Source organism: Physella acuta, unplaced genomic scaffold, assembly GCF_028476545.2.
Source record: "Physella acuta isolate Inbredline_101_S28 unplaced genomic scaffold, ASM2847654v3 ptg001481l, whole genome shotgun sequence".
Lineage (NCBI taxonomy): Eukaryota > Metazoa > Mollusca > Gastropoda > Physidae > Physella > Physella acuta.
The window spans coordinates 192,277-218,549 of NW_026732996.1; the positions used below are offsets into that span (position 1 = coordinate 192,277).

At 30.0% G+C, this 26,273-nt stretch overlaps 1 protein-coding gene across 15 annotated transcripts in view; it reads right to left on the bottom strand.

Annotated features, from left to right (window-relative positions):
- Positions 1 to 25,301, bottom strand: part of LOC131928312 (cytoplasmic dynein 1 intermediate chain 1) — a 37,289-nt gene extending 11,988 nt beyond the window's left edge. Inside the window, exons 1-11 of one of the 15 annotated variants that reach the window (XM_059284304.1) lie at positions 25,147 to 25,301; positions 19,696 to 19,872; positions 18,811 to 18,901; positions 18,380 to 18,467; positions 14,565 to 14,689; positions 13,029 to 13,058; positions 10,940 to 10,963; positions 7,497 to 7,568; positions 1,106 to 1,237; positions 370 to 535; positions 24 to 123 (exon numbers count right to left, since the gene is read on the bottom strand). In XM_059284304.1, coding sequence (XP_059140287.1) covers positions 24 to 123; positions 370 to 535; positions 1,106 to 1,237; positions 7,497 to 7,568; positions 10,940 to 10,963; positions 13,029 to 13,058; positions 14,565 to 14,689; positions 18,380 to 18,467; positions 18,811 to 18,901; positions 19,696 to 19,791 — 924 coding nt within the window. In that variant the 5' untranslated portion in view covers positions 19,792 to 19,872; positions 25,147 to 25,301. Of the gene's footprint in view, positions 1 to 23; positions 124 to 369; positions 536 to 1,105; positions 1,268 to 7,496; positions 7,569 to 10,939; positions 10,964 to 13,028; positions 13,059 to 14,564; positions 14,690 to 18,379; positions 18,468 to 18,810; positions 18,902 to 19,695; positions 19,873 to 25,146 lie in introns of all 15 variants that reach the window. The other 14 variants (XM_059284301.1, XM_059284303.1, XM_059284302.1 and 11 more) reach the window with 14 other exon arrangements.
- Positions 25,302 to 26,273: the final 972 nt, after the last annotated feature.

A 26,273-nucleotide genomic window follows, 5' to 3' on the forward strand; every position in this document is an offset into this window, starting at 1 on the left:
ATATTGAAATAAATTCATACAACCTGTGGTGACCAATCCATACTGGTAATTGTTCTACGCCTTGACCAACGCTCATCAAAGAACTCTAATTGCAGTTTTAATCTTTCCCCAGCAAGCGCATCACTAAACAAAATGATCCAAGTAATTATATATTTATGCGATTAATTTAAATTATAATGAAAATCACCATATTAAGTGAATAACATTAAAATTTAAATTCTTGGTACTTAAATTTATTAAATATTTTAACATCATTCAACGTTAAATTTTAAAAACTGAATAATTGGAATGAAAATATCAAAGTGATTTGAGGTAAACAAATATTCTATTACAAGGTTACTGTGCTTTAAGAAAAATGTCCTCACTTACTCATCTTTACCCTCATTATCACCTCCACTATAATCTATTGTTAGTCCACTATCATTTACAGCAAGCAGACGTTGCATTACACGTGCAGCCCTGGTAACACTCAGTTGGTAATCTTCAGACATCATGATCTGTTTTTTTTCCTCTTCACTGAGTTCTCTAATTGAGCCTAAGACAATTTAATAACAAAAATAAACTTCATTTTACATGTATGTCAAGACAAATGAGATTGTCAAACAAAAGTTCATAAAATGTTCTAGTTTTATTATAGCCTACTTCTTAAATGCAATGTCATTGTTAGTGTATGAAAACAAATGAAACTTCAGGATTTTTCAAGTAATATTTTTAATTTATTGAAATTGACATTTGCTGGTTCATTCTAAAATTAAGTAACTAATAGCAATATTAATGAAAAGAAATGTTTAAACTCTACAGAATAAATTGATAAATGAACTTAAGGTTTGAGCTAAGTCAAATGTTTAATAATGTATATTCCTTTGTAAGGCTTCACTAAAACAAAATAATTATAATTAAAACACATTTTTAAAAATAAATTCAATTCACTGGAATAAATAAAATGTATTTTAACATTCACATACATTAATAAGCAAAATACAGGTTAAATTACACATGTTATATTTTTCTATGTGGGAAATCATTAGCTTTTTTTAAAAATTTAGTGGCAAGTATATTATTTTTAATTGTTAATAAAAAAATAAATGAAAATGAACTTTCTTACTTTGCACAATCTCATCTTTTTTCTCCCCCTCTGAACTTGCAGGAGCAACCATCTCAACACGTGGCATCCGGTGAGCAGCATTTGGCAGATGTGCTGTGTCTGCACTAACATCCAGAGAATCTGTATCATCATCTGTATGGTCCGCATTGTCATAAACCAAAACTGATATGTTAATAATTTCTTTCAGCTGCTCAATAACTAATTCTAAAAATGTGTAACAATTTCTTATCAACAATCATATGATAGGAATTACTAGGAAAGGTTAATTTTACAAGACATATCTCATAGACTGGAACTATTCTCTGCCAATGTTTTTCTTTTTCATATTTTTCATTAGGCATATATACCATAACACAAATTTTAATTATTTAAAAAAAGTTTTTAAGCTGTAGAAATTGCTCATACAATTTTTCTGCCATTTTCTATAACTCATTTTTCATACTTTCCAAATGCCAGTTATAATATAAAATATTCGGAAAAATAAATAAATAAAAGGTGATAGTTTAAAAAGTCCCTTTATAGTGAAAATTAACATAATATTTTTTATGACTCTAAGACAGTAAGATTTTTAAGCTAAAAGATAATGAATGCATAGATAATAAAGAGTACTTTTTCGTCAATACTGATCAATTACAACAATTTAAATATATAAAAACAAGAGGTAGTGGCATGCTACTAGTAAATTGGTTCATTAGCTCTTCCCCATTTTGTAATAACAAGGCTGATTATATACAATATTTAAAAAAAATATTTTTTGTTTGTTTGGTAACTGCCAAGGGAAGTAGTTAAAACATTTTGCTCAAGTTTTTATAACAGCACTTTATAGTGAGTGTTGAATTTATATAAATGTGATTTTTGTTACATATGTTTTAATGGTGTTGTGTTTGGTTATAAGAATTTAAAATTAACAAATAAAAAAAAACCCACAATGTTATTTTTATGAAGTAAATCATTGTGTGAATTACGTAATTATTAAAGCTAATATCTCTCAATAAACAAAGTTTGTACAGTATAAAAAAGGCTCTAAGCATGCACTTGCATTAAAAATCAAATAAGTACAAACATTTACGTTAAAAACTTATTTTTATATCCGGTTTCAAACCTGTTATATAAGTAAGTACTTTGAATATACTTGTATGTGTGTGTGCAATTTTATAAAAGGTTTATCTGCTTGTTTGAAGTTGTCAAGTTGTGAGCCTGGAAATGCGCCACATAGAAGTCTTGAATTCAGTTCCCTCCCTTGAATCTATCAGCCCATCTAGCACTGATTGTAGTAAAGTAAAATGTACAGGCTACACAATTCTTTTACGTGCAGTGGCCCAAAAAACAACTCTGTATTATTTTTAAATATACATTTTTATGCTTACAGATATATATTATATAATTATTATTATGTTGGAATGTATGTTGCTTATAAAAAGGATGGCTCTGTTGTTTTTCTAATTTAAAAAAACATATTTACATATTTTTAAAAGAATTTATTAAAAAATTTAATTCAATTTTAAAATTTTAGCAGCAAAAGGTTGCTGATCCAATAAAATTATTTTTTAAATGAGACAAGCTATATAAGAAATTAAAAGAATGGGTCACTTATTTAAAAAAAAATCCCAAACAAAAATGGTACCAGATGAGCAGAATGTAAATCACAACCAAAAAAAAACCCCATTTAAAATACATAATATTCCAACATTCCCACAAAGAAAACATTTAAAAACTGTATCCTAGGATATTTTACTGCACATGATATCTAAATGTTCTTCCAGAATGCCAGGCGTACTTAAAATAGCAAAAAACAATTATGCCACAAAGGAACTGATTAATAGGCCGGGATACAGTCAGTAAAATTTGTGGATCATATTATCTTGAAACAGTCTATAAACTAAATAAATAAAAATCATCTTATTTAATTATCTTAAAATTCTTAGAATAAAGTTCAGTGTGTATAAAAGAAAAATCCAAAATACAATGGTAAGTCAGGTAAAATGTACAGATATGAGCTCTAGCAAAGACCTGATGTGCTGAATGATATATTTAAAAAAAATCTAAATTGTCAACAATGATCTAAAAGTGATTAAGAAACAAATTGTGAAAGTTATCAAGACCATTTTCCAGTTTAATTGTCATATAGTTTTACATTTTTAAAATAATTATTATCCAATCTAAGATAAATAAATATTATCAAAATGAACAACTTCCCAATACTATGTCTCTGTTTGCCTGACATGCAAAATAAGGATTCAGCTAACACTGATAGAGTTAGGTCACATAATATCTTTCATATTCTCGTTTAATGATTTTCAAATACTAATGAAGGACAGATACACAAGAAGTGTAGATCATGTTTTGAAACATAAAACCTTTGCGTCAAATATTTCTATGACCTATAAGTTAAATGATACTCTTTAATTTACTTCTGACACACAACATATATTAAGGAAAAAACAAAAAGAACTATACAATACTATACATCAAGGAAAAGAATGATAAACTACAATACTTAATAAAAATGTGCGCAATGATTTATTATCAGTATAAAAAAGCTAAAAAAATGTTTGATATATAATATATATACATATATATATAACATGCTATGTATATACATATATATATATATATATACACACATACATACATGTATATATACATATATGTGTGTATTTATCATTTCTCAGCTTAATAAATGCACCACCTCAAGTTACTAATGTCTTGATCGATAATACAACCTAGATATAAACATGTTTTTAAAATACTATTACTTGCAATACTGATGAGCCGTGCTTTGCAAAAAATGATTGTTTTATTATTTTTAAATGCTAAAAATCTACCTTTTTACCATCCAACTGTGGATTTCCAATTCTATTATTTTGCATCAATTTTTAATCCTCTATTTACTTCATAATTAACCATTAAACAATTCATAGTAAATATTTACATGCTGTTAAATAGGACTATGTTTCATTGCTTGTTGGATTATTTAAAAACCAATTGTTTGAAAACTTAAAGGTAAATAACAACAACAGTAATTTTTCAATCTTTCAAGTGTAATTCATTTTTTTTATATTAATGACATCTCACTCATTTGTTTTAGTCTTATAAATATATGCTCAAAAAATTTTGAGCCCAGTTTTTAAGTTAAGCCAATAGTAACAAATTACTTGAATATCTAATGCAATGTCATTTATTAAGAAATAATTATTAAATAGTAAATAGATATACGCGTTGGATGGTATTTCTCTGAAACTTTACATTTTAGGTTATTATTTTTATATACTAATTATGTCATAAATATAGTTTTAAAATAAAATAAGTATCAAAAAATTTCAAAATATACTTATTATTACGTGCTCTTAAAAAAACTTTCCGTATGTTTTTAAACACAGCAACCAACAATTTCTAATAAGTTGTTTCTGATGAAAGCAAGTGCCTATTCAAGCACTTTTCTCATATCAAAATTTGCACAAATTTTAAATTTAAAAAAAAAGTGGAAATTAAAATAATAGCATTAATAAAAAGCAGAATGGACAACTTACTCACAAAAGTTGTACTACTAATAATAGACTGGTTTAGTGGTGTGATTCATGCAACTACTAAAATCATTAATACATGATTGAGAAATCTTTAGATTGAATTTGGTAACTTCAAAATATTTATTGTTTGTAATAATCTAAGAATATGGTTAAAGGAAACATTTTAGAAAAGTGTAATAAAATGTTAATAAAAAAAATAATTCAAATCTACAATTATACTTTTCGTTGCAAGTAAACACATGCATACACTGAAGTGTAACTTTGACCACTTCTTTTTGTTTAAATTTCCCTTACATATTTTTTTTAAAATGATTATATTACTAGATCTAAGTGGTGGAAAATACAGAACAGTAAAGGGGTCTAGGTAAAAAACTTGTTTATAATGTATCCAATTTTATATGCATTCATCCAGGCACATGCAATAGTTAAGAAATCTTGTTTCAGAAATAGGAAGATTAATGGTTACAAGTATTATTAGATTAGTAACATAAGCAAAATTCATTTTTTTAACATAGAAAACTTGATTTCTCACTTAATTAAAAAATGAAAAACCATCAACTTTACTTTTTTTACATAGTTTGTGTTAGTATTATTGTATTACTTATGGTTGAGTATTTATTTACAATCAGCACACTAAAATGTAGTTTCTCTGTGAAATCATTTACTAACAAAATTATAAGTTTTCTAATATTGGATAATATATTTTTTGGGTACAAGATATTTAAAATTGAGACCGGATAAAATATTTTGTATCAAACTCAACTTATAGTTCAAAAATATTAATGGCCACATCAATATCCAATTCTCAGTAGATAAAGACAAGTCAACAGGCATTCAGAATAAATGTCAGCCATGAAGTATTTAAATACAATTTTGTTTAAAACGTAAATTTAAAAAGTTTTAAATTTACAAACAGAACCACAACAAAGAGTTACAAAAGAAACTAAGCTGAGGATGGATTAATTAAAGACTTTATACACAAAAATAGCTCATGGAAGCATGCAACTAAACTGCTAGTTAGAACTGCTTCAAAGCAAGGTTTTTGTTTTAAATATCTCATTCATTATAAGTTTAATCAAGAAGAAAAGTAATAACCAATGTATCAAAAGTTATTCCAAAGGTATTGTTTGAAGTTCAAACTGATGTTTATAATCCAGAGATCTTCTTAAAAATTCTTTTCTGTTCTCTCTTTTCTCAGAAATACAAATATACATTATTGAAGATACATTACTATCTTTTCAGGGATGTGACCAGACCATGAGTTTTAGTTCATGTGATGGAAAATGAAATCGACCAGATTAGCTGTAATTAGAAAAGGTCTGATATTTATTTTAAAAAGTGTTTTGGAATTAATAGTTGTAAAAACATGTGAACCAAAATTAACCATTTTGATAGCCAAGCCACATTGTTATTTATGCTTTTGGATAGTAGTACACTGTTATTTGAAATAGTTGGTATCTTATTTTCCTTCCACAAACAAGGCATGGTCAGGGTCACTGTGGGTTAACATTAGCTTCAAAATAAGTAGGCCTATAGCATACATAATAGCAGGAACATAGCTATTTGACATTAACCATGACATCATTTTTATATTTCCCCAAACAAGCAGTACCAAATATGTACTTGGGGGTCATGGCGAGGTCACAAGAGCGGCCGTTGTTATAAGTAGTGGCAGGTTAGTCTAGTGTTGTGAAGTGAAGTTGAGGAAGGGGTTGAACATAGATTACTTGATGAGATCGCATCATTTTATTTCATTCTTTATTGCACATGACATCCACTAGATAAACATGGACGACAACTTTCACAACATATATGAAGACTACATTCACTAGGACAAGGCAAACACTTCCAAACCCTAACAAAACAAGAAGCAAACTATCCTTCTTCCCCCAGCAACAAGATACTACTGTCAAATGTTATATCCTTATGTATCTCGTCACAATCTTTATCTCATCACAGAGTCTCAATCTTTTATTAATATCAAATCATTCTACAACACACATACTTTCATACCATTGCAATACACTGAGATACCATTCATAACACAGATGGTTTTCAAATACTGGTAGATAAATTTACTTAAAGTTATATTAACAAGCATGCAAGTTTATCGGTAAAGAAACCAGGCTTTGGAGATGTATTTTTCATTTAATGCGCAGCAACATTTTATTCAGAATATTGACCTAGGTTTTAATATTTACCGTAAGAACTAGTGTAAACATATCTTCTGTTTTAACTAGTATTTATACTGCAGGCCAAGTGTAATACTCTATTTTAATAGGAATTTGTGGAGTATGCATGTCGGCTGTTTCCGTAGAGGTCATTGCCATTTTTTTATACAAATTTCTAAAATTTGTAAAAAAAATTACCATAAATTAAGCAGAAATTGAAAATCAGAGGAAAACTTCAGAGAAAATTAAAATTAGCAGAGGAAAATTGCAAGGGGAAAAAAATCAGATTCTCCCTAAAAGTCACATCCCTGATCTTTTTTTATCAACAATATACCTGGATTTAGCATCGAATAGCTTGACTTCATAATGAAATAATAATTTTAAAATATATTTTCAATTTCAACAATTATAAAAAAATTTAAATATACAATTGCTATTAAAACTTAGAAGTAGCTCTAACTCACCTAATATAATTTTAAAACATCTATTAATTATAAATGGAACAAATTATTATTTTAAAAGGCCCATTGCTTGCGTACTGATTCATATTTTTTATGTTTTATATAAAAATAAATATTTTTTTAAAATTAAAAAGAGACTTAAACACATTTTTTCAAGAAACAGGCCTTGCAAACAAGGTAGGCAAAAATATAAGGTCAACAAAAATAAACAACATTGCCACCTTCACCATACCTTCATCCAAATCATCAAAAAATTCATCATCCCATTCCATATGAGGATGAACAAATTTTGGGGACCCAAAGCCTACAAAATGGGAGAAAGGGTAATGGCATAAAAGCAAAATGTCAGTTTTAAAGTTTAAAAAAATCTTTAAATGCATCTCAGTATAAAAACATGCAATTTAACATAGTTGATTTCTCTTTCAGGGACTCTTCATTAATACTACTTTTAAAATCATTACTTAAAAACCCCATTGAATTTAATAAATAATGCTTTTGAATATATGCACCTTATAGATTAGAAAATTACCACCTTGAAATGTCTAATATGCAGATCATATTTTTAAAGAAACTAAAAACACACACACATCTAAAAATTGGACAGACAGATATAAATATTTTTTTCTTATTCCTAATTTTGCTATCATTGTTAAGAAGAAACCTTTTTTAAAAAATTGGGATTATATTTTTACCACTGAAGCATTTGCATAAGAATGCACTGAAGTAGATGGAGGCAGTTTTAAAAGACAAAGCGCAAGCTTGTAATTCACTGATGTCATTCAACTCTTAAGTGATGTAAATATTGTGAAGATTAATGATATTGTCTAAGAACAGAGTTTATTAAGAACATAATTAAAGAAAAAAATTTAATAAACTATATTTCTCAATCTGTGCTGGTGTTTCATTAGATATTCACTAATGCTATCGGTTCTATTAAAATCAAAGCACACATGATCTAAAAATGTTGCAAATAAGTAACAGCACAGGCAAAGCTACCAAAAAAAAAAAGCTGCCAACAAAACAAAACAAACCACAATACAGGGAAAACATTTTTGAAATGTCAACCATAAAATCAGTATACAGTAAAATTTTAGCTTAAATTTGTAACTTTAACAGTTATCAAGTATAACAGTTAAAACTATTAATAAAGCTTAACATTAAAAAAAATGAGCTGTACACTTTACAGTTACTTGGAAAGCGAGTTATCCTACTGCTACTGTACACATCCATCCACCCATGCCAGATACTCAGATTGAAAGTTTTTTAAAGTATCAGATTAGCATTTTCCCACCTTCTGTTTTTTTTACCTCTAAGAAATCAGACAAAGTTGAAGCATAATATTGCATTTACTTGTCTCTGAGCATATGACATAGTATTTGTATACCCATTAATTTCTTGCAGATGATATTGTTATAAGTGAATTACTTAAAGATTACTTAGAAGTTACACATGTTGAGGGCATGATGAATAGTTAAAGCTTTTTACTCTCTCGTATACGAAGTATAGAGGAAGTATTGCAATGGTGCAAAAAATCGAAATCGAGATTTTCACAAATCTAGACGTTTTACACCTCCCTGAGTCGGAAAAACATAGTTTTGCAATTTTGACTGTATGTCTGTGTGTGTGTGTGTATGTGTGTCTGTAAACACCATAACTTGAGTACAATTACAACTATGTTGATGAAATTTCATATAAAAGTATTATATCCAATTTGTATTTCTGTTTTAACTTTTCAGCAATTTTGATAACCGGAAGTGGGACTTATTCTACTTTTAGTTTTTCAAAAGCCTAAACTTGAGTACTGTTTCAGATAAATAAACTAAATTTCATATAAGTAAAAGATCTAATTTTCTGCCTTCTGTCAAATTTTGAGTCATTTCCGCTAACCGGAAGTAGTACTTACAAGTAGTACTTACGCTATTTCCGATTTAAAAAAAAACGAGAATGAATTTATAAAGTACTAACGTTCCGCACTATTATACACATATTCTTTGCCATTCACTCTGTGCGTAATTCTTTCTTCTACAAGATTCTATTCTATTTTAAAAAGCTAAAGTAATTAAACATGGATTAAAAATCATGTGTATATCCTGAGTTGCCATCCCTCATAGTGTTATATAAGAATATTCGTGACAGTTTAGGGGAGATCACTCCTGGTTTACTTAACCTATAGTCTGAAAATTAACAGATGCGTAAAGTTACTTAAGCAAATGTAAGGTAATCTGCTCAATGAAATATGTGGAGACTGTCTCTATCAAAGGCAAGCAGCCCAAACAGAGGTAAGGAAGATAGCAGAAGCAAATGTATAGATGGTATCCCAAACAAATGCAATGCTTGAGAATGACACAAACACCATTAAATAAAAAACGATTTACAAGAAGTTCTAAGCCCTCATTTGGCAACTTGCTTTCTTTTGTTACATATAAATAACTAGTATTATATACCAGAAAAAAGAATTAAATTAATGCTCAACTAGTATTAGGATGTCGCTTGACCAACCTTTTTTAATGTCGTCATGGTAATAATGGCCACCAAAACCAACATAATAATAAACCACCCCACCACACACACAGAAGGTTATTAATTTGTTAATTAGAAATACACTGATAATTATAAATAAAATCATTGTTTCCATTTACTTTAATCCCATAAGCTTTTGAAACCTAATGTGGAAAAACTGGGAGCAGTGTACTTATTTTGAAAACATAGCTAAATACAACATTTAGAAAGTCAAAAATATTTGTATCTAAATAAGCAAGCAGGCATAGTGAAAGGTAACTTTTAATTGAGCTTAATATTAATGACAATTTTAGTTGTAGAAATACCAATATTTAAAAATATTCATGACTGTAAAGTAAAAGGGTTAACTAGGGTTCTCAATACATTTCCAATATCACAAAACACCTTTAGTCTATTTTTCATTTTATAATTTATTTGTATATGCAGTATTATCATCTGGAAACGACTAATTATTCATGCACCTTTTCCATTTTATAGAATGTTTTAAACTCCAGTAAGTATATTTAATATTTATATTTTCCTATTATAGTTAGTAAAAGTTAGTATAGTTAGAAATAGTTGTCTATAAATACTATAATCGAAATCACCCAACTTTTAAGCATTTTGAAGGTTTTTTTTTTTGCCTAAGGATGAATTTTATGAGAGTGCCATTCTACATATTAAATTAATTTTTAATCAGATGTTAAATTCTTGAAATTACAATACTCATATTTTTAATGTTTTAAACAATTAACAGCTGTCTAACATCTGGATATAAACAAAGTTTACATATTCATTTTGCATTTAAAATATAATAAAAGCTAGCATTTTCTTGCAATAAGACAAAACAATTTTAAAATGAGTTAAGGAATAATAAATTATTTGGTAACTGCAAGATGAGATGGTGCATTCATAAGATATACGGTATTGAAAACAAAACATTTGTAAGCTTTACAAATGAGAAGACTTTTAGATTTTAAAAATTTCATGCATTTAACAAGATCAGTTGATTCAATATTTAAAGAAAAGCAGTTTCCACAAAATGCAATATTTTGGAAATTGAGTAGGCTACTAGGGAAATGATAATTATTTTGACTTTTAAAGTAAGTAAAGAAAATAATTTTAAAGTATATTAGATCCACCTGCCCACCTAAACCATTTCAGCAAAATACTTACCGTAATAATCCCATGGTCCACGGCCTTGAAGGCAAAGGTAAATTGTTAAGACATGGATAATAGTTAGATTAGTATTTATTGTTTTTTATACCCAAAGCAGTAATGTGCCACATACATCACTAGTTTTATCACAAAATAATACACTAGCATTTGCAAGAAAGTATAAAATGACACATAAAAATAGCAATCACAAAAATCATATGCATAAGTTTTTACTGTATCTATTATTTAAGTATTTCATACCAAACACTTTGTATCTAAAGATTTTAAAGAATTATATAATTTTTTAATTAGTACAATCAAAGATTCAGATGTGAAATCTAAACTTATAATAACATTTCAATTTTAATATAAATAAACACATTTAAATATTAAATTATCTTCTTATTGAAGTAAAACTTAAGTTTTCTTAATTACAGAAAAATGCAACAATCATGCACCAGATCTAAAAGATTTAAATTTTTTTCAAGCTACTTATTTGCATTTTTTTTTGACATTGTTTCAAACAAACTTCTAATTACTAAATAGTCATAATGTTATCATAAGAGATCACTGCTGTTTACGTTTGAGTCTGTGTTTGCGTGTTGCTTTTGGGTTTGTGTTTGCATTTGTGTTAGTGTTTGCGTGTTGCTTGTGTGTGTTTGCATTTGAGTTTGTGTTGCAATTGGGTTTTTTGTGTTTGTGTGTTGGGTTTGCGTTAGCGTTTGAGTTTTTTGTGTGGTTGTGTTGGCATTTGAGTTTGTGTTGCGTTGTGTTTGCGATTGTTTTTTCCTGTTGTATAAGCATTAGCGTTTGCATACTTTTTGTGTGTTTATGTTTGCGTTTTCATTTGTTGCGCTTTTTTGTTTGTGTTTTCATTTGTGTTTGGCTTTAATCTGTTCCCAAGTTGGTACATCTAAAAAAGATTCACCGTGGCAGAGCACAGGTATGCAGCATATATATATATATATATATATATATATATATATATATATATATATATATATATATATATATATAGATAGATATATATAGATATATATATATAGATATATATATATTACTTTTATTGACATTTTTTAATGAATTTATAATGAAATTTGTAAACAAAAAAAATTCTTAACTCTTGTAAAAATTTTCTACAAATTTTAATTTTAAACATGGTTCACTTTATTGTGGTTAATGCTATTAATCCTCCTAGTTAAACTAGTTTGTTTATGGGTTTAACAAACTTCATTAGGAGCAAAGTTTTTATTTAGGTTGACCATTTGTCTTTTTAACTGTCTGCAGCAACAATTCAATCCAAATGTGAAGTGTATATGGCTAAGGGCAAACCAAGTTGTAAACCAAGAAAAGTTTGAAGGTTCAAAAAATGTACCTTTTCTTTAATAAAAAATACCTATTTTCATTGACTTAATTCATTCACAATTCCGACTTTATGCATATTGTCTTTGGTGCCTTTTTAAATCCAAATAAAGTGGAGAGACTTTTTAAAATTTTTATGGTTAGGAGCTTCTAAGACAAAAAACTATGTATTTTTTAGAAATAACAGTAGAGGATATAGATATAAAAGACAACATTTAAATATATTCAATCAAGCATTATTTTCATGCTGCATAGCTGCCATAACAATGTAAAAGCAATTGCATGTGTATTATGAATACATCCACTCTGTGTAAAAGATAAAATTTCAGCACATAGCAAAACTATTACAGTAAACTAAAATACAGTAGACTTAACAGTGCAACACCAACTAGTCATACACATCTAGAATTTAACTTTAAACTTGTATCAGTTACAAAAAAAAAAGAAATTAAATAATTTAGAGCTATCCATAAAAATATAAACCCTTTCTAGACTAGAACTTAAATTTGAAGATTTAGTTCTCAATAATGAAATTATACCTAACATAAGATGTTTAATCTAAGCTTTGAACATTTCATTTACACTTTAAAAATACATTTCTAAATCCACAAGAAAATACTTTATGTGTTAAAGGATAATATTTTTACATTAATGTGAACTAAAAAGTAAACTTCTTAATATTTTATATTGGAAAAACAATTATTCCAAAGCTTTTGGGATAAACACATATTAACAAACTACTCACTTCCATGCGAGTGAGATCGTTTTCTTTTACCTAGTGGGTGAAAAAAAATATTTAATTCTATAGTTTTTTAGAATTTGGCCAAAAAAATCTGCTAATTCATGAGTAAACAGATTTAAGCAGTAATCTAGACCTTTAAAAATAAACGAAGAGCCAAAAAACGTAATATTAATTTCAATAAAGAAATTATTAAAAAGAGCATTTTATTCAAAGCACAACCTTTTTACTTTTAAAGTATGATTTACATATCAATTTGAAAATAACTGTCTTGATATATTCAAATTAAAAATTAAAAACTGTAGTTTAAGAGACACTTAAATCTCCTGATTGTGTTACAATTTTTTTAAAGCATAAAATATGTGTTTATCTTAAAATACTACTTGATTTTAAGAATTAATTTACAAGAATTCATGAAAAAACATTTTTTTTTTCATAAACTAAAAGTAAAACCAAGAGGTATAATCAATTTGTGTAAATGCTGTCAAAAATATATTCAATAAAAATAACAAAATTTTTTAAAAAGTATGATAGTTTAGAGTATGGTCTACTTTACAAAGTTATTTGCTGTAATCCTATGTGCATGTTATAAAAACATTTTATAAGAGTAAATAATAAGATTTGCTTTATTGAAGATTAGCTAGCTAACTTAAGAAAACTGTCGATTTTGTTAAAAATGTCAATGCAACAGAGGGTACTCTTATCAGTTAAAATAAAATAAATGCAATTTGGTCATATTTAACAATAAACATATGTTTGCCATTTAAATGACCAATGATATAAGTACATAACAGCTGTTAGTTTGCAAGAGACATTTTAAACAAATATATCTGCACAAGTTTACAATTTAGTAACATGATAGAAATTGAACTCAAAAGGGGGAAGGTGGCATTTATCTGAGTTCATTTAACAAAAAAAAAGTTGGATTGGTTTGAAATTGATATGAGAAGTAATACCCGTACCCCACATTAAAAACACTTATTACAAAGAAATTCACAATTTTCTTAACACATATTTAAGGAAATTTAAATAATATGCTTGCATTTTCAATCAAACAAATGTGTTTAATATATTTGGTTTCAGATGGCAGAGGCGCAATTAAAAACATTCTTGCTTATGGCTAATGATTTAGAATAAGTTAAACTTTCAAGTTTATATTGCTATGAAAATAAAATGATGAATTTTTTAGTAATAAATATCTGCTTTCAATAACTTTAAATGATAAGCTACTTTTATTTATAATTTTATACATGAACTTTTTGAAAGAAACTTTTTTAAGCAACACACAAGTCAACAGCTATAAATAATATATTGTAACTTGCTTTTTATTAATTATAGTTTATAACTAAAGCATTCAAAAGTCACAGGCTATTATTTTATGTATACTAAATATATATTTAATGTAACTGATTGTCAAAACTAATCTTTAAATTGTGATTTTTATTGGCTGTTACAAACAAAGAAAACACATTGGATTTGTGCCTTTTAATTGTATGTTTTGCTTCTTTGGTAAAAAAATATAATTAGACAATATAAACTTACCATCTTTTTCAATAGGTTCTGGATTAATAGTCTGTGTTTCTTTACTGTAAGACACATTTTCTCTTGGTGGAATATTAGTTTCATTCACTTTTACTATGCTTAACTGAATATTTCTCCTCTTTGGGCTAATGAGAAAACAAGCATTGTTTCTTTAAAATAATTCTAAAATATTTTTTTTTTGTATAAAAAGTCAAGAAAAAATTATGAAAATTGAACAACTTATTAAACACTGAGGCTTTTATTTTTTGTCATACCAGTATATAGTTTTAGTAAGGTTACACCATGAACAGGGATATGACCAGACCAGGAAAAAAATTAGGAAATTTTCTTCGGACTAGAACCCAATGTTTTATGTATTATTTATAGCAATTAAAGCAGTCTCACATCATTACTTTACTAATTAATTGTTTAATATTTATAGCTAATATTTTAAATAAAAGCAGTTAATGTTACTCTAAAATAACATTGAAAGTCTTGTCTAATTGCATTTTAATGTTTACCTTATTAACAAGTTTCAAAACAAATATTTTTACAATGTAACAAAAGTGGCAATTAAGTTTTATTTCAACATTAAGCTAATTTAAACTGTAATGATCTAGTTGTAATCTTGTTTTCAATTATAAATTATGTCTTTTAAAGATTGACATTGTAAAAATGTAAGTCTTTAACGGTAAAGAGACTGGATTTAGATTAACTGTAATTTTAAACTTTTGGTTCATGTGATGGAAAATGAAATGAACCAGATTAGCTGAAATTAGAAAAGGTCAGATATTTGAACCAAAATTAACCATTTTGATAGCCAAGTCACATCATTATTAATGTTTTTAGAATAGCTGTTAGGAGTCGTCTATAAATGAATCACTCTTTTTTGACGATTTTTACCTCCTCTCTCCCCTCCGTCATAAAATTCAGACCCTCGCAAATGATGTCACACCTCAGCCAACAAACATGCACATGCGCACACCCCCCCCCCCCCCACCTCAAAGTTGAATTTAAATTTTTTTTTAAACATCGTTTTTTTTTCTAAAATATTGACTGAGCTCAAACAACATGGGGTATATTAATCAATGTATATCACAACTGTTTAAAATAATTTTCTAAAACATGCTATAGCTAAAATTAACTTTCAACATTATTTTTTTTAAAAATATGACGTCACACTCTGACCCCCCCCCCTCCCCCTCATCACAAGCCACAAAATTGTGGTTTTCCCACCCCCTCCCCCTTGAGTAGCATTATTTATGGAAGATCCCTTATTAAAACAGTGATTATCCTATTTTTTTCTTCCACAAACAAGACACTGTCAGAGTCACATTGAGTTCTGTAGGCCTGTAGCTATTGCATGTAAAGCTATTTGAAATTAGTGTTTTTAAGCAAATATTTTCAATGGCAGCATTGGTACTGTCGAATTCACAAATTATAAATTACTGAAAAGTAGAAAAAAAAACAACTAAATAGCGGTGTATGATACGCAGCGGGTCGGCTCGTTTTAAATATAAGAATAAAAATCCTGTCTAATTGTAATTTAATGTTTCCCTTAACAACGTTTTAAAAAATTAAATTTTACAATTCAGCAAAAATGGAAAATGAAATTTTATTTTAACATCAAGCTAATTTAAACTGTAATTTTTTTTTTAATGATCAAATGCAGTTGTTCTCTTGATTTCAATTTTAAATTATGTATTATTTCTTAAAGAAGGACATTGCAAAAAATGTAAGTCTTCATCACAAGTTTTAGTTCATGTGATGAATAAACCGGGAGTGATCTCCCCTAAACTTTCTCGAATATTCTTATATAAAATAACAGGGGATGGGAACTCGGGCTATAGACATGATTTTTAATCCATTTTAAATACTTAAAGTTTTAAAAATAGAATAAAATCTCGTAGACAAATTAATTGCACACCAAGTGAACGCCAAATAAAAAAGCGCATAATAGTGCGCAATATTATTAGTACTTCTAAAATTTACATTAGTTTTTTGAGAAATCGAAAGTAGCGTAAATTACTACTTCCAGTCAACGGAAATTACTCAAAATTTAACAGAAGGTAGAGAATTAGATCTTTTACTTACATGTGAAATTTCATGTATCTATCTGAAATAGTACTCAAGTTATAGGCTTTTGAAAAATTCAAAGTAGGAAAAGTACCACTTCCGGTTATCGAAAATCGCTCAAAAGTTGATACGGATCTACGATTTTGATAAAATACTTATATATGAAATTTCATCAACCTAGCTGTAACGGTACTCAAGTAATCATGTTTACACACGGACACACAGACACACACACACACAGACATACGGACAAGATTGCAAAATTATGTTTTTCCGTATCAGTGAGGTGTAAAACAATACTTTCTCTATACTTCGTATATACGAGAAAGTAAAAATGCAACTGACCAGATTAGTTGAAATTAGAAAGGGTCTAATATTTATTTTAAAATTTGTTTGGGGTTGATACTTGTAAAAACATTTGAAACAAAATTTACTATTTAAATAGTAGCCAAGTCACATCATTATTTGTGCTTTTATTAAAAGCGAGCTGATCTGCAGCTTAGCATAGGCTATTTGGTTGTTTTATTTTCTACTTTTCAGTATTTCATAATTTTTTAATTTGACACTACCAATGCTGCGACTGAAAATGTATTTTCAGTTTCATTTGGAAATATTTAGTGATTTGTGAATATAATAAAAGCCTTTTTCCCAAAAGAAAATGTTTTCATGTGAGAATTACTTTTTAATTTCTTGATCCATTTATTAGTATGACAAAAATTATTTGTCACTAAATGACTGAATAGATGAACTTTTGCGCAGACACTAAGTCTGTACAACAAAATTAAAATCTAGATATTACATCAATTACAGGAAATTCAATTATAAAAATTCAGCTAATGGAGTAGTACCAAATTTTCTCATCTTATGTTCTGTCCGGTTTATGATATTAATGATAGTTTTTTTTACTCATGTAGGCTTTTGTATTCTAAAACATAGTAACTTGTATTAAAAAATAATTAGAATGTTTTAACATCCCCCTCCCCCCATCAAACTATATTAAATAAAATAGCTGTGAGAATAGTAAGTTAATTTTTAATCTTTAAAAACAAATCCCCATAAATATGACTTCATTTTACTTGAAATCACAAGTTTGATTTTCTCCACCCCATTGATATTTTATTTTTCTTCTAGGCTCTCTTTGTCACATATATTGTAATATAACTCTGTAATCATGTATTTATCTAACTTAGAGACTGCTGTGATGAACTTAGTTACTATTTTTTGATTTTACAAAAAATGCTAATCTGGAATGATGAAATTAAAAAAAGCTTTAGTGACAACTTTTTTGCTTGCATAACATTGGCAAGAACAGCACATGTCTTGGCCCACACATTTAAGGCCATATTTTAGCTCCTACTGAAGCTAGACACAAAATAGGTATCAGAAGTAATGGGAAAAAGTTAAGCTTTTTTTCTGGTATCGTTTTTTCTGTAATTAGTGAGGTTTGAAAACTCTGTGCAACAGCCTAATTTTTGCTTTTAAACCCAAAAGTCTCCAGTTTGAATACTGAGCTGAGTCTAAAGGATGTCGCTGAGTCCACCCTGGGTACCCAAATCACATAAGAGAATCCAGTATAATGAGTTAATTGAAACATATGAACTCTACTTCATATGCCAAATGTGTCTTTGGCACGAACATGAACAGATGATATTGTATAACCCTCACAACAACTTTTTTCATTAGACATAAAATATTAAATGTTAAAATATTATCTCAAATGATGTTAGCACATAAAAAAACAGCTTTGGCATTAAAAATACCTGTCAACTGTTACAGAAGCTGTTAAGGATTCATTAGAACCTTGATTGAAAGCCAAAGAAGTTTTTGTAGCCAACTGTGGTTGAGTATCTAATTGCAATAAAAAAAGAAATACTAAGTTCCACATATTGTATTAATGAAGTAAGGTGGATTGCTTAACTGTTTACAAGTGCATAATAAATTAGGCTATTAATAATAAAATTTAAGTACTAAAAAATTGTATTGTTACATAATGTAGACAATAAAATAAAAACATTCAAATAATGAATCAAGCTTGTAGAGATGGTTGCTTTAAATCAATGAAGAGGATGTGCTCAGTGACAAATCTAAATTAGTAGTTTTTTAAAGTTTAAAACTGTTAATAAGCATTTATTAAATCCATATTACAAAGATTTTTGAAGGAAACATATTTGTTGATTTAATATTTAATCACCTGTTAAAGGAATACCAAGGTCTCTAAAGAGAGCATCTGGGTCAGTAGGAGCACTGTCATTACTGGCTTGTGAAGTTGCTTTCACAGGACCCTAGATAAATGTATGAAAAATACATTGGTTAATTCCATATATATATATATATATATATATATATATATATATATATATATATATATATATATATATATATATATATATATATATATATATATATTATACATAACTGTAGGCTCCTATATATATTATTAATATATATTATTAAGAGCCCCCGCACCCTCAAAATTGCATTTGAATTTTTTTAAACATGAATTTTTTTCTAAAATATTCACTGAATTAATTTTTTATTGGGTTTAAAATTTAATACTTTATGAATTGTGGAAATCCTACGAATAGGTTAATTTTTAAAGATGGCAACAATTGTCAAAGTTACCAAGATTTCCCCTCCAATTTTTAAAAAATGGAAACACATGAAGATGTACCTCAAAAAAGCTATAGAGAAATAATTGTTTCCTGACAAATATTAAAAAAGGTTTTTTTACCGATGCCTACCCCTTTAATGTTTTGGAGATGCCAATAAAAAAGTGGACTTAAAATTAAGAAAATATAATGAGATCTTGGCATGTCTCATCACATTTCTGTTTCATACCAAAATAGTCCTTCAAATAAATTAGCCTTTTCCATTTTAATTTTGGTGAAATAAAATACAGAATGAATAGGCAGAAACTTTTTCAGACTTTTTCTAAAAACTTGACTTAAAAATAACAATTTTCCTCAACTGGAAAAGGCAGATTTCTGTAATAAAGCGGTAGTGTTACAATGCTGATTAAAGCAACATATGGATGGAACAGAACAGCTAGTTATTAATAATAAATTAATTAATCTACCTCCCCTTTCTTTGCCATTTCCTTTTCTTTCCGTTCTTTCCTGAGCTGCTCAATTTGTGCTTTTTTCCTAGCTATTTCAGCCCTTCTGTCAGCCATTTTTTTATTTGTTTAGTACGAATCTAGTAACAATCTAATATAAAATTACATTTAAAGAAGAATGCCTTTGTAGTCTTGAATCTGAAATAAAATGAATCACTAATTAAAATTGTAATTAGGCCTTTATATTATCAGCTATTGAGTTTAAAAAAGAAAAACTTCAACAAAAAATTGCCTTCCCAGGGGTGCCATTCATTTTTTAAGTGAATCCTGAAAATCAATCTCACAATTTTACCATTCCTGAAACTAAAATTTGAAATTTTTGATACCCTGAACTTAATTTCGCGCGGAATTTCAAAATAAAATGGACTATTATTTCATTATTTTTTTAGACATTTGATTCATATTATGTTCAATCTACATTCTTTTAAAATGGATTTATTTTCTTTGTAACAAGCTTCAAATAAAAATAATCTTTAAAGGATTGTGCATACCGCAAAATTAGTTTACAATGTTAGTCCCATCTCTAGCTTTACCCCATAATGTGTTATTGTAGAACTCCCCTCCCCCTCCCCCCCCTCCCCCCCCCCATGTAAGCCACAATACAAAACAAATGTTTATGTTACTAATACTTTGTTTATAGTGACAGTAGTCACACCTTGTTTTCGGTTGGAAATACAGAAATGTGTACAAATATTTAAGAACTATTTTAGTAGGCCCGAACTTCAACAAGTGGTAGACCTACAATACTAATGTACACCGTTGTATGCTTTTATAACATACCCAAGTATTTAATTTTTTAGAACTTCCTAACTTGATTTAAAGTGTGAAGTCAGCCAACTGTTAAGTAACAAATATTTTGCTAACCTCTACGTCTTGTTATTGAATATTAAGCCCACTTTATGCAAGACCCCTAATAAGATTGTCACTATTAAATACAGGGTTGACTTACTGTAGCTATTCAGGGCTTTAATTATTAGCAGCCACAAATATAACATAAAACCCTGTTTTCCCAATTAACCCCCAATGGGGTCATCAATAAATGATGTCACGCTTTTTTGACGATTTTTACCTCCCCCCTCACCTCGGTCACATACCATCACAAAAGCCAGACCCCGCCCTCTAAAATGACGTCACACCTCAGCCTACAACAATCTATTCATTATTTAGTACAGCTATTTTATAATTAAATAGCATTTCTACCCCAATATAGCCCTACACATTTATTTTATTTTAATTCCCTGATCTTTTGACAAAGTTAAACCATAGATTTATGGAAAAAAAAACAATAATTTATATACAAGGCTTATAGTTATAGTGGTCGAAGTTAGAGCAAGGCACTGGACTAAGTTAGAGCAACCAGGTCGAAGTTAAAACCAAACATAACAAAGTGAGGTCAATGTCTAGACTAGCATATTAGAATTATATTAGCCGTTGTAGTGTGGGTTTTGTAGGAGTTAAGTGGTCTCACGTTTGCTACAGTAGTGTGGTTGTACTAGATCTATTGCTACTAAATCTTGTACTTAACTGAAAATCTAGAATCTACATTAAACAGATCTAGATGACCTATAATATATTACTGCATTTGATCAGATTCGTCTACTTAAACTCTAAACGCAAACAGTATTACTAACAGTATTTTTATTTGGAAATTTCGGCCACATATTTATTTTATCCACAAAACTGTCAATAACAGTATAAGGATCTTCAATTCCTAAGAGTTCAAGTTTTTTAACGTATTTTTCCTTTTCCGCAGGTGCGGTTCTTTACATATAGTGAACGTGTCCAGCGCTGGTGAATAGCTGATTGTGTTTACGTCCGGTGTACACCACCGTGGCGGCGGACGCAGGTATCACGTGATTTAGGTCACATGTTTGCAAGGACTTTATTGGTATAAAAGTAACCATTTTGTCATACATCCACTACCACTATAACCTCTGTTGCTTAAAAGCGAGCACAGAAGTGTAAATGTATGATATAAATGATGTTTACAGGATAACGACATTTTGTTTTGATAACCTACAAGCATACTGCAGGTAGTAGAGGCGTAGCGACCCTTCCCGGCGCCTGGGGACAACTTTCGATTTGCAAACCCCCCCCCCCCCCTCACACTTTCTATTTTCACCCCCCCCCCCCCTCAAACTTTCAATTTGTTTTGCAACCCATGTTGGCGCCCCCTAAGGTTGGCGCTCGGGGACATATTTTACCCCCCCCCTGGCAGGTAAGGATGTACAGCGTGGACCACTCTCCCCACACACTTGAGTTGGAACAGCCTATAACTATAATCGACTTATTAATAGATAGATGACCCTTAAATTAAAACATACTTTTTCTTATAATAGATAAACTATTATAAAAAAGATGCCAGCCGAACAAGAGATGTATACGTTGTATTACTTAAGAGTGTTGGATAAGCTAACTCTAAAGAATATTGGTGAAGGGGTCCCACTGGCAGGTGTCATATTCAATGAGACCGTATTGCCGGGAGACTTAGTCTCTACAGAAACCGTATTGTCAGTGGTCCTTTTGTCGGGAGTCAAATTGACAGGAGCCTATTTGTCATGAGCCAAAATGATGGGAGCCTATTAGTCGTGAGTCGTAATGGCGGGGGCCGTTTTGTCGAAAAACTAAATGACGGGAGCCTATATGTCGGGGTCCATATGTTGCTGGCCCTTTTGACGTGGCTCTTATGTCGGGACCGATTTGTCTGGGTTGTATTGACGGGGCCGTTTTGTCATTGGCTGTTTTGACACCGCACGTTAACTGACAATATCAGCGGAAAATTTGGACTAAAAAATGTGAGTTCTGAAAAAATTGTAAATCCGCCGAATCTCTGAATCTTGACCTAGATCTACATTTCATCTTAATCTGGCACCGTCACACCAAGCGCATAATCTATTTCGAGTGTCCGTTTGACCGAAGTACTGAAAGTCTCGATTTAAATACAAACATGTGGAAAGCGCACGTCAGTCGTTTCCGTAGAGGTCATTTCCTCTGTTTTTTTCCTAATTTTTAAAACTTCGTACAAAATCGAAAATTGGCGAAAAATTCGGCAAAAATTAAATCAGCTGAGGAAAATTGCATCACTGGTCGCATTTGTAGCTCATACAAACTAGAGCCTACTTCTATAATATAGACCTCTTAACTACTTTCGACCGATAAATTTTACTCACGCAGACAGTGTTGTTTCAGGCTTTTTTTTTCGGGGGTAGGGCACTTGAATTTTTGCAGGAGCTAAAAAATTTCTCCGCGTCGGGAGTGGACGACACTGGTAAAAGTATATATCTTCTATATAAATTATATTACGCCTTTTTTTTTGGGGGGGGGGGGGGGGGATAAGACGTTCTACCGTGTGTGTGTGTGGGTAAAGGGGCCTAGCCCCTAACAGATGAGAAACTCTTCACGCAAAACACTTGTAACATTAGACACATAATTTAGGCCGTAATGTCAGTATTTTTTATTATGGAGTATCGATGACGTCTTTTCTTTGAGGGGGGAGGGGGGGGGGGTCGGCATAGACGATCTACCGGGGGGTGGGGCTTTGCCCCTACCCGATGAGATGCATGAAAGAAACTCTTCACGCAAACCACTTTTAAGATTAGACATAATTGGCTTTTTATTCAGTGCTTACTCAAGAATCAATGACGTCATATTACTGTGCGCACTCCCCGGCTTTATATTATTTTCTACTAGATGCTCGATGTGACGTCACGTTTAGTTTTTCAAATCACTATGCATGTTTTTACTCTGCTTGTGTTATCTCTAAGGCGTTCTTGACAGATAGATAGACAGACAGCGAAACTATTATTATAGATTATTATTATAGATCTAGGATTAATCTGTGTCTATGGTTATCATTCTATGATTATTAGAAAAAATTTCCCAATATGACCTAACTCTGAGTCTAAACAGTGAAACACACTAAAATCTATTAATCTAGATCTAAGTAGATCTAGACCTAGTAACTAAATTCACTCTCAAACTCTTAAATCTAAACAGGGGTGTGGGGAAATTGCGAGACGCGAAAAGCGAAATGGCGAGACGGGGAAATGCGAGAAGGGCGCGAAAACGGTCGATCACGTGACTTTTTGTCTCGCAATTTACCACAACCCGATACTTACGCTGGGTGGTGTTGAAATGCGAAGATTTCTGCGAAAAATTTACCGCACCTGATTTTCAGTGATATTTGGTCCAGACTTCAAAGACGTTTCGTTTACATTGTTAAAACTTCAGATTTTTCCGTCGCTAGACATACTGATGATTTGTGAACTCCCCCCATCTTTTGTGTCGACTTAAAATACCACCTTGTTCGAAACCGCCCGAAATACCGCCGACAATAGATCAACTTCTTTCTTTCGTGTGGAACGCCTTAGGCCGCCTGATTTACCGTCTTTCAAGATCACCATGCCCCAATCCGCTGCCGCCACAAACATATTTTGTACTATTGCATAGAAATTTTGTATTATAGCCGCCGCCAGTGTTGTGTGTGGGATGAACGGGGAGGTCAACTGTGATGTTAGATGTACTATGTGTGAGAGATGGTGTCACGAGGTGTGTTTGAGTAGTGCTAGGACTGTTTCAGAAGATTTTGTTTGTAAATTTTGTTTGTAATTAAAATTACTTAATAAAAAATAAATTACACTTTTTAGAACTGTTTATATTTTTACACTTTTTGCAAGTACAACAATCCATGAATACATGTTGCAGAATAACTCTCCTGCTGACAAGATTATACCAGTTGACAATGACACATCTCACATTTGTATAAACATGAGCGAGCTAGATTTTTAAAATTAATGCCGACTGAGACGGGATTTTTCTTCTCGCTAAAGATGTTTGGATCTATCTATCTTCTTAGTATCTATCTATCTATATAATAAAATCTAGATAAAAAAATAACAACATACAACACTCATGTTTAAGGGTAGGGCCTATGGCTAAATGCTTGTTTATTTTAAAACAAAAAAAAATAATTTAAATAAATAAAGATGAAAAAAGCACGAAACAAACTTTTTTTTCGCAAAAAGTGTCTCGCTATTTTTTACCCTTAATTCCGCAGGTATGTCTCGCATTATCTTCTCGCATTTTCCCGCCTCGCCGTTTCGCTTTTCGCAATCTCCCAACACCCTCTAAACTCTAAACAGTACACTGTACACCATTGATCTAGACTAGAAGTAGATCTAGATCTAGAGATCTAAATCTACCTAGAGAATCTAGAACTAGAAAATCTAGATTTCTAGAAGAAGTAGAAATCTAGCTAGACTGCAAGACGTAGAAATCTGGATTCTAGAGAATCTAGACTAGATCTAGATATTAGATATCTACTAGATCTAGATCTATCTAGAATCTAGATCTAGATCTAGATCCAGTAGTTAAGTATTAAAGTCTAGATCTAGATATAATTTTGATAATCACCTTTGTTCACAATTTGTTGATGTGTATTACTTTTTTCTCTGATATCGATAGTGACTCATCATTATAGCGGACGTTATAATTAGCATAAATTATATGACATCAAATTGTCCGAAGTGTACCGAACTGTGTGAGTACTCTAAATGACGGAAGTCAGTGGTGTAACTAAATTTTAAAATATATAACAATAGGCCTACACACACCTACGCAAAAACTGTGTTTGGCGCTTAAGAGGTAGGCTATGGGGTTGGGTTAAATATTACATATTCTCGTATTATGTAATTTCTCCACGATTATTAGATCTAGTCTTTGCTACATTGTTTGTTAAAATGTCTGAATTTCCTTATTTTTGGAAACTAATAAGTAATAAGAGTGTGGATTTTGTTTGATAACTTTATGGGGGTCGTCCATAAATGACGCCACACTCATATGGATTTTAGCCGTTATTTTGCGTTTAGAAAATTGTTTTAATAAATTGTAATAGTAATTCATTAAAATCCTCTATGTTGAGTTCAGACAAGATTTTGGAAAAATATCGTATTTTAAGAAAAATTCAACTGCAATTTTGAGGATTGGGGGGGGGGGGGGGTAACCTGAGGTGTGACGTCAGAGATGCCTGGAAGAAACTGAGAATGTTCTAAAGAAAGAACATAAAACCCTCTAAACTCAGATCAATTTTTTTTTCTGACATTACTAATCTATCTCTGTTATGGATTGACGAGGAGCCACATTGGTGTTAACAGCCTTTTATTTACAGACAGCCATGATGCAAAGAGAGAGAGGAAGTGGCCAGAGACAACTATATATAGATAACAACATGTAAGGGACATCACTCAAGATAACAATATAAATATAATACCAATACAATTATCTCAATCTATTACATCCCTTTACCCTTAGAACACAATAACACATCTCTTAATAGAACAATTGATAGTATCCTAAAATCACCAATTATATTGTAACATGAACACTATGGTAGATTACATCCTTACAAACAATGCACAATATGCTACAACATAAGCAAGATACAAAACAATGATGTCAAAGTCCTTTTGACCTTTAAAATCATAGGTCTAACTTATTTGGGACTTTGATTGTCCTGTTTGACCTTCTCAGTGGCTTTTGAT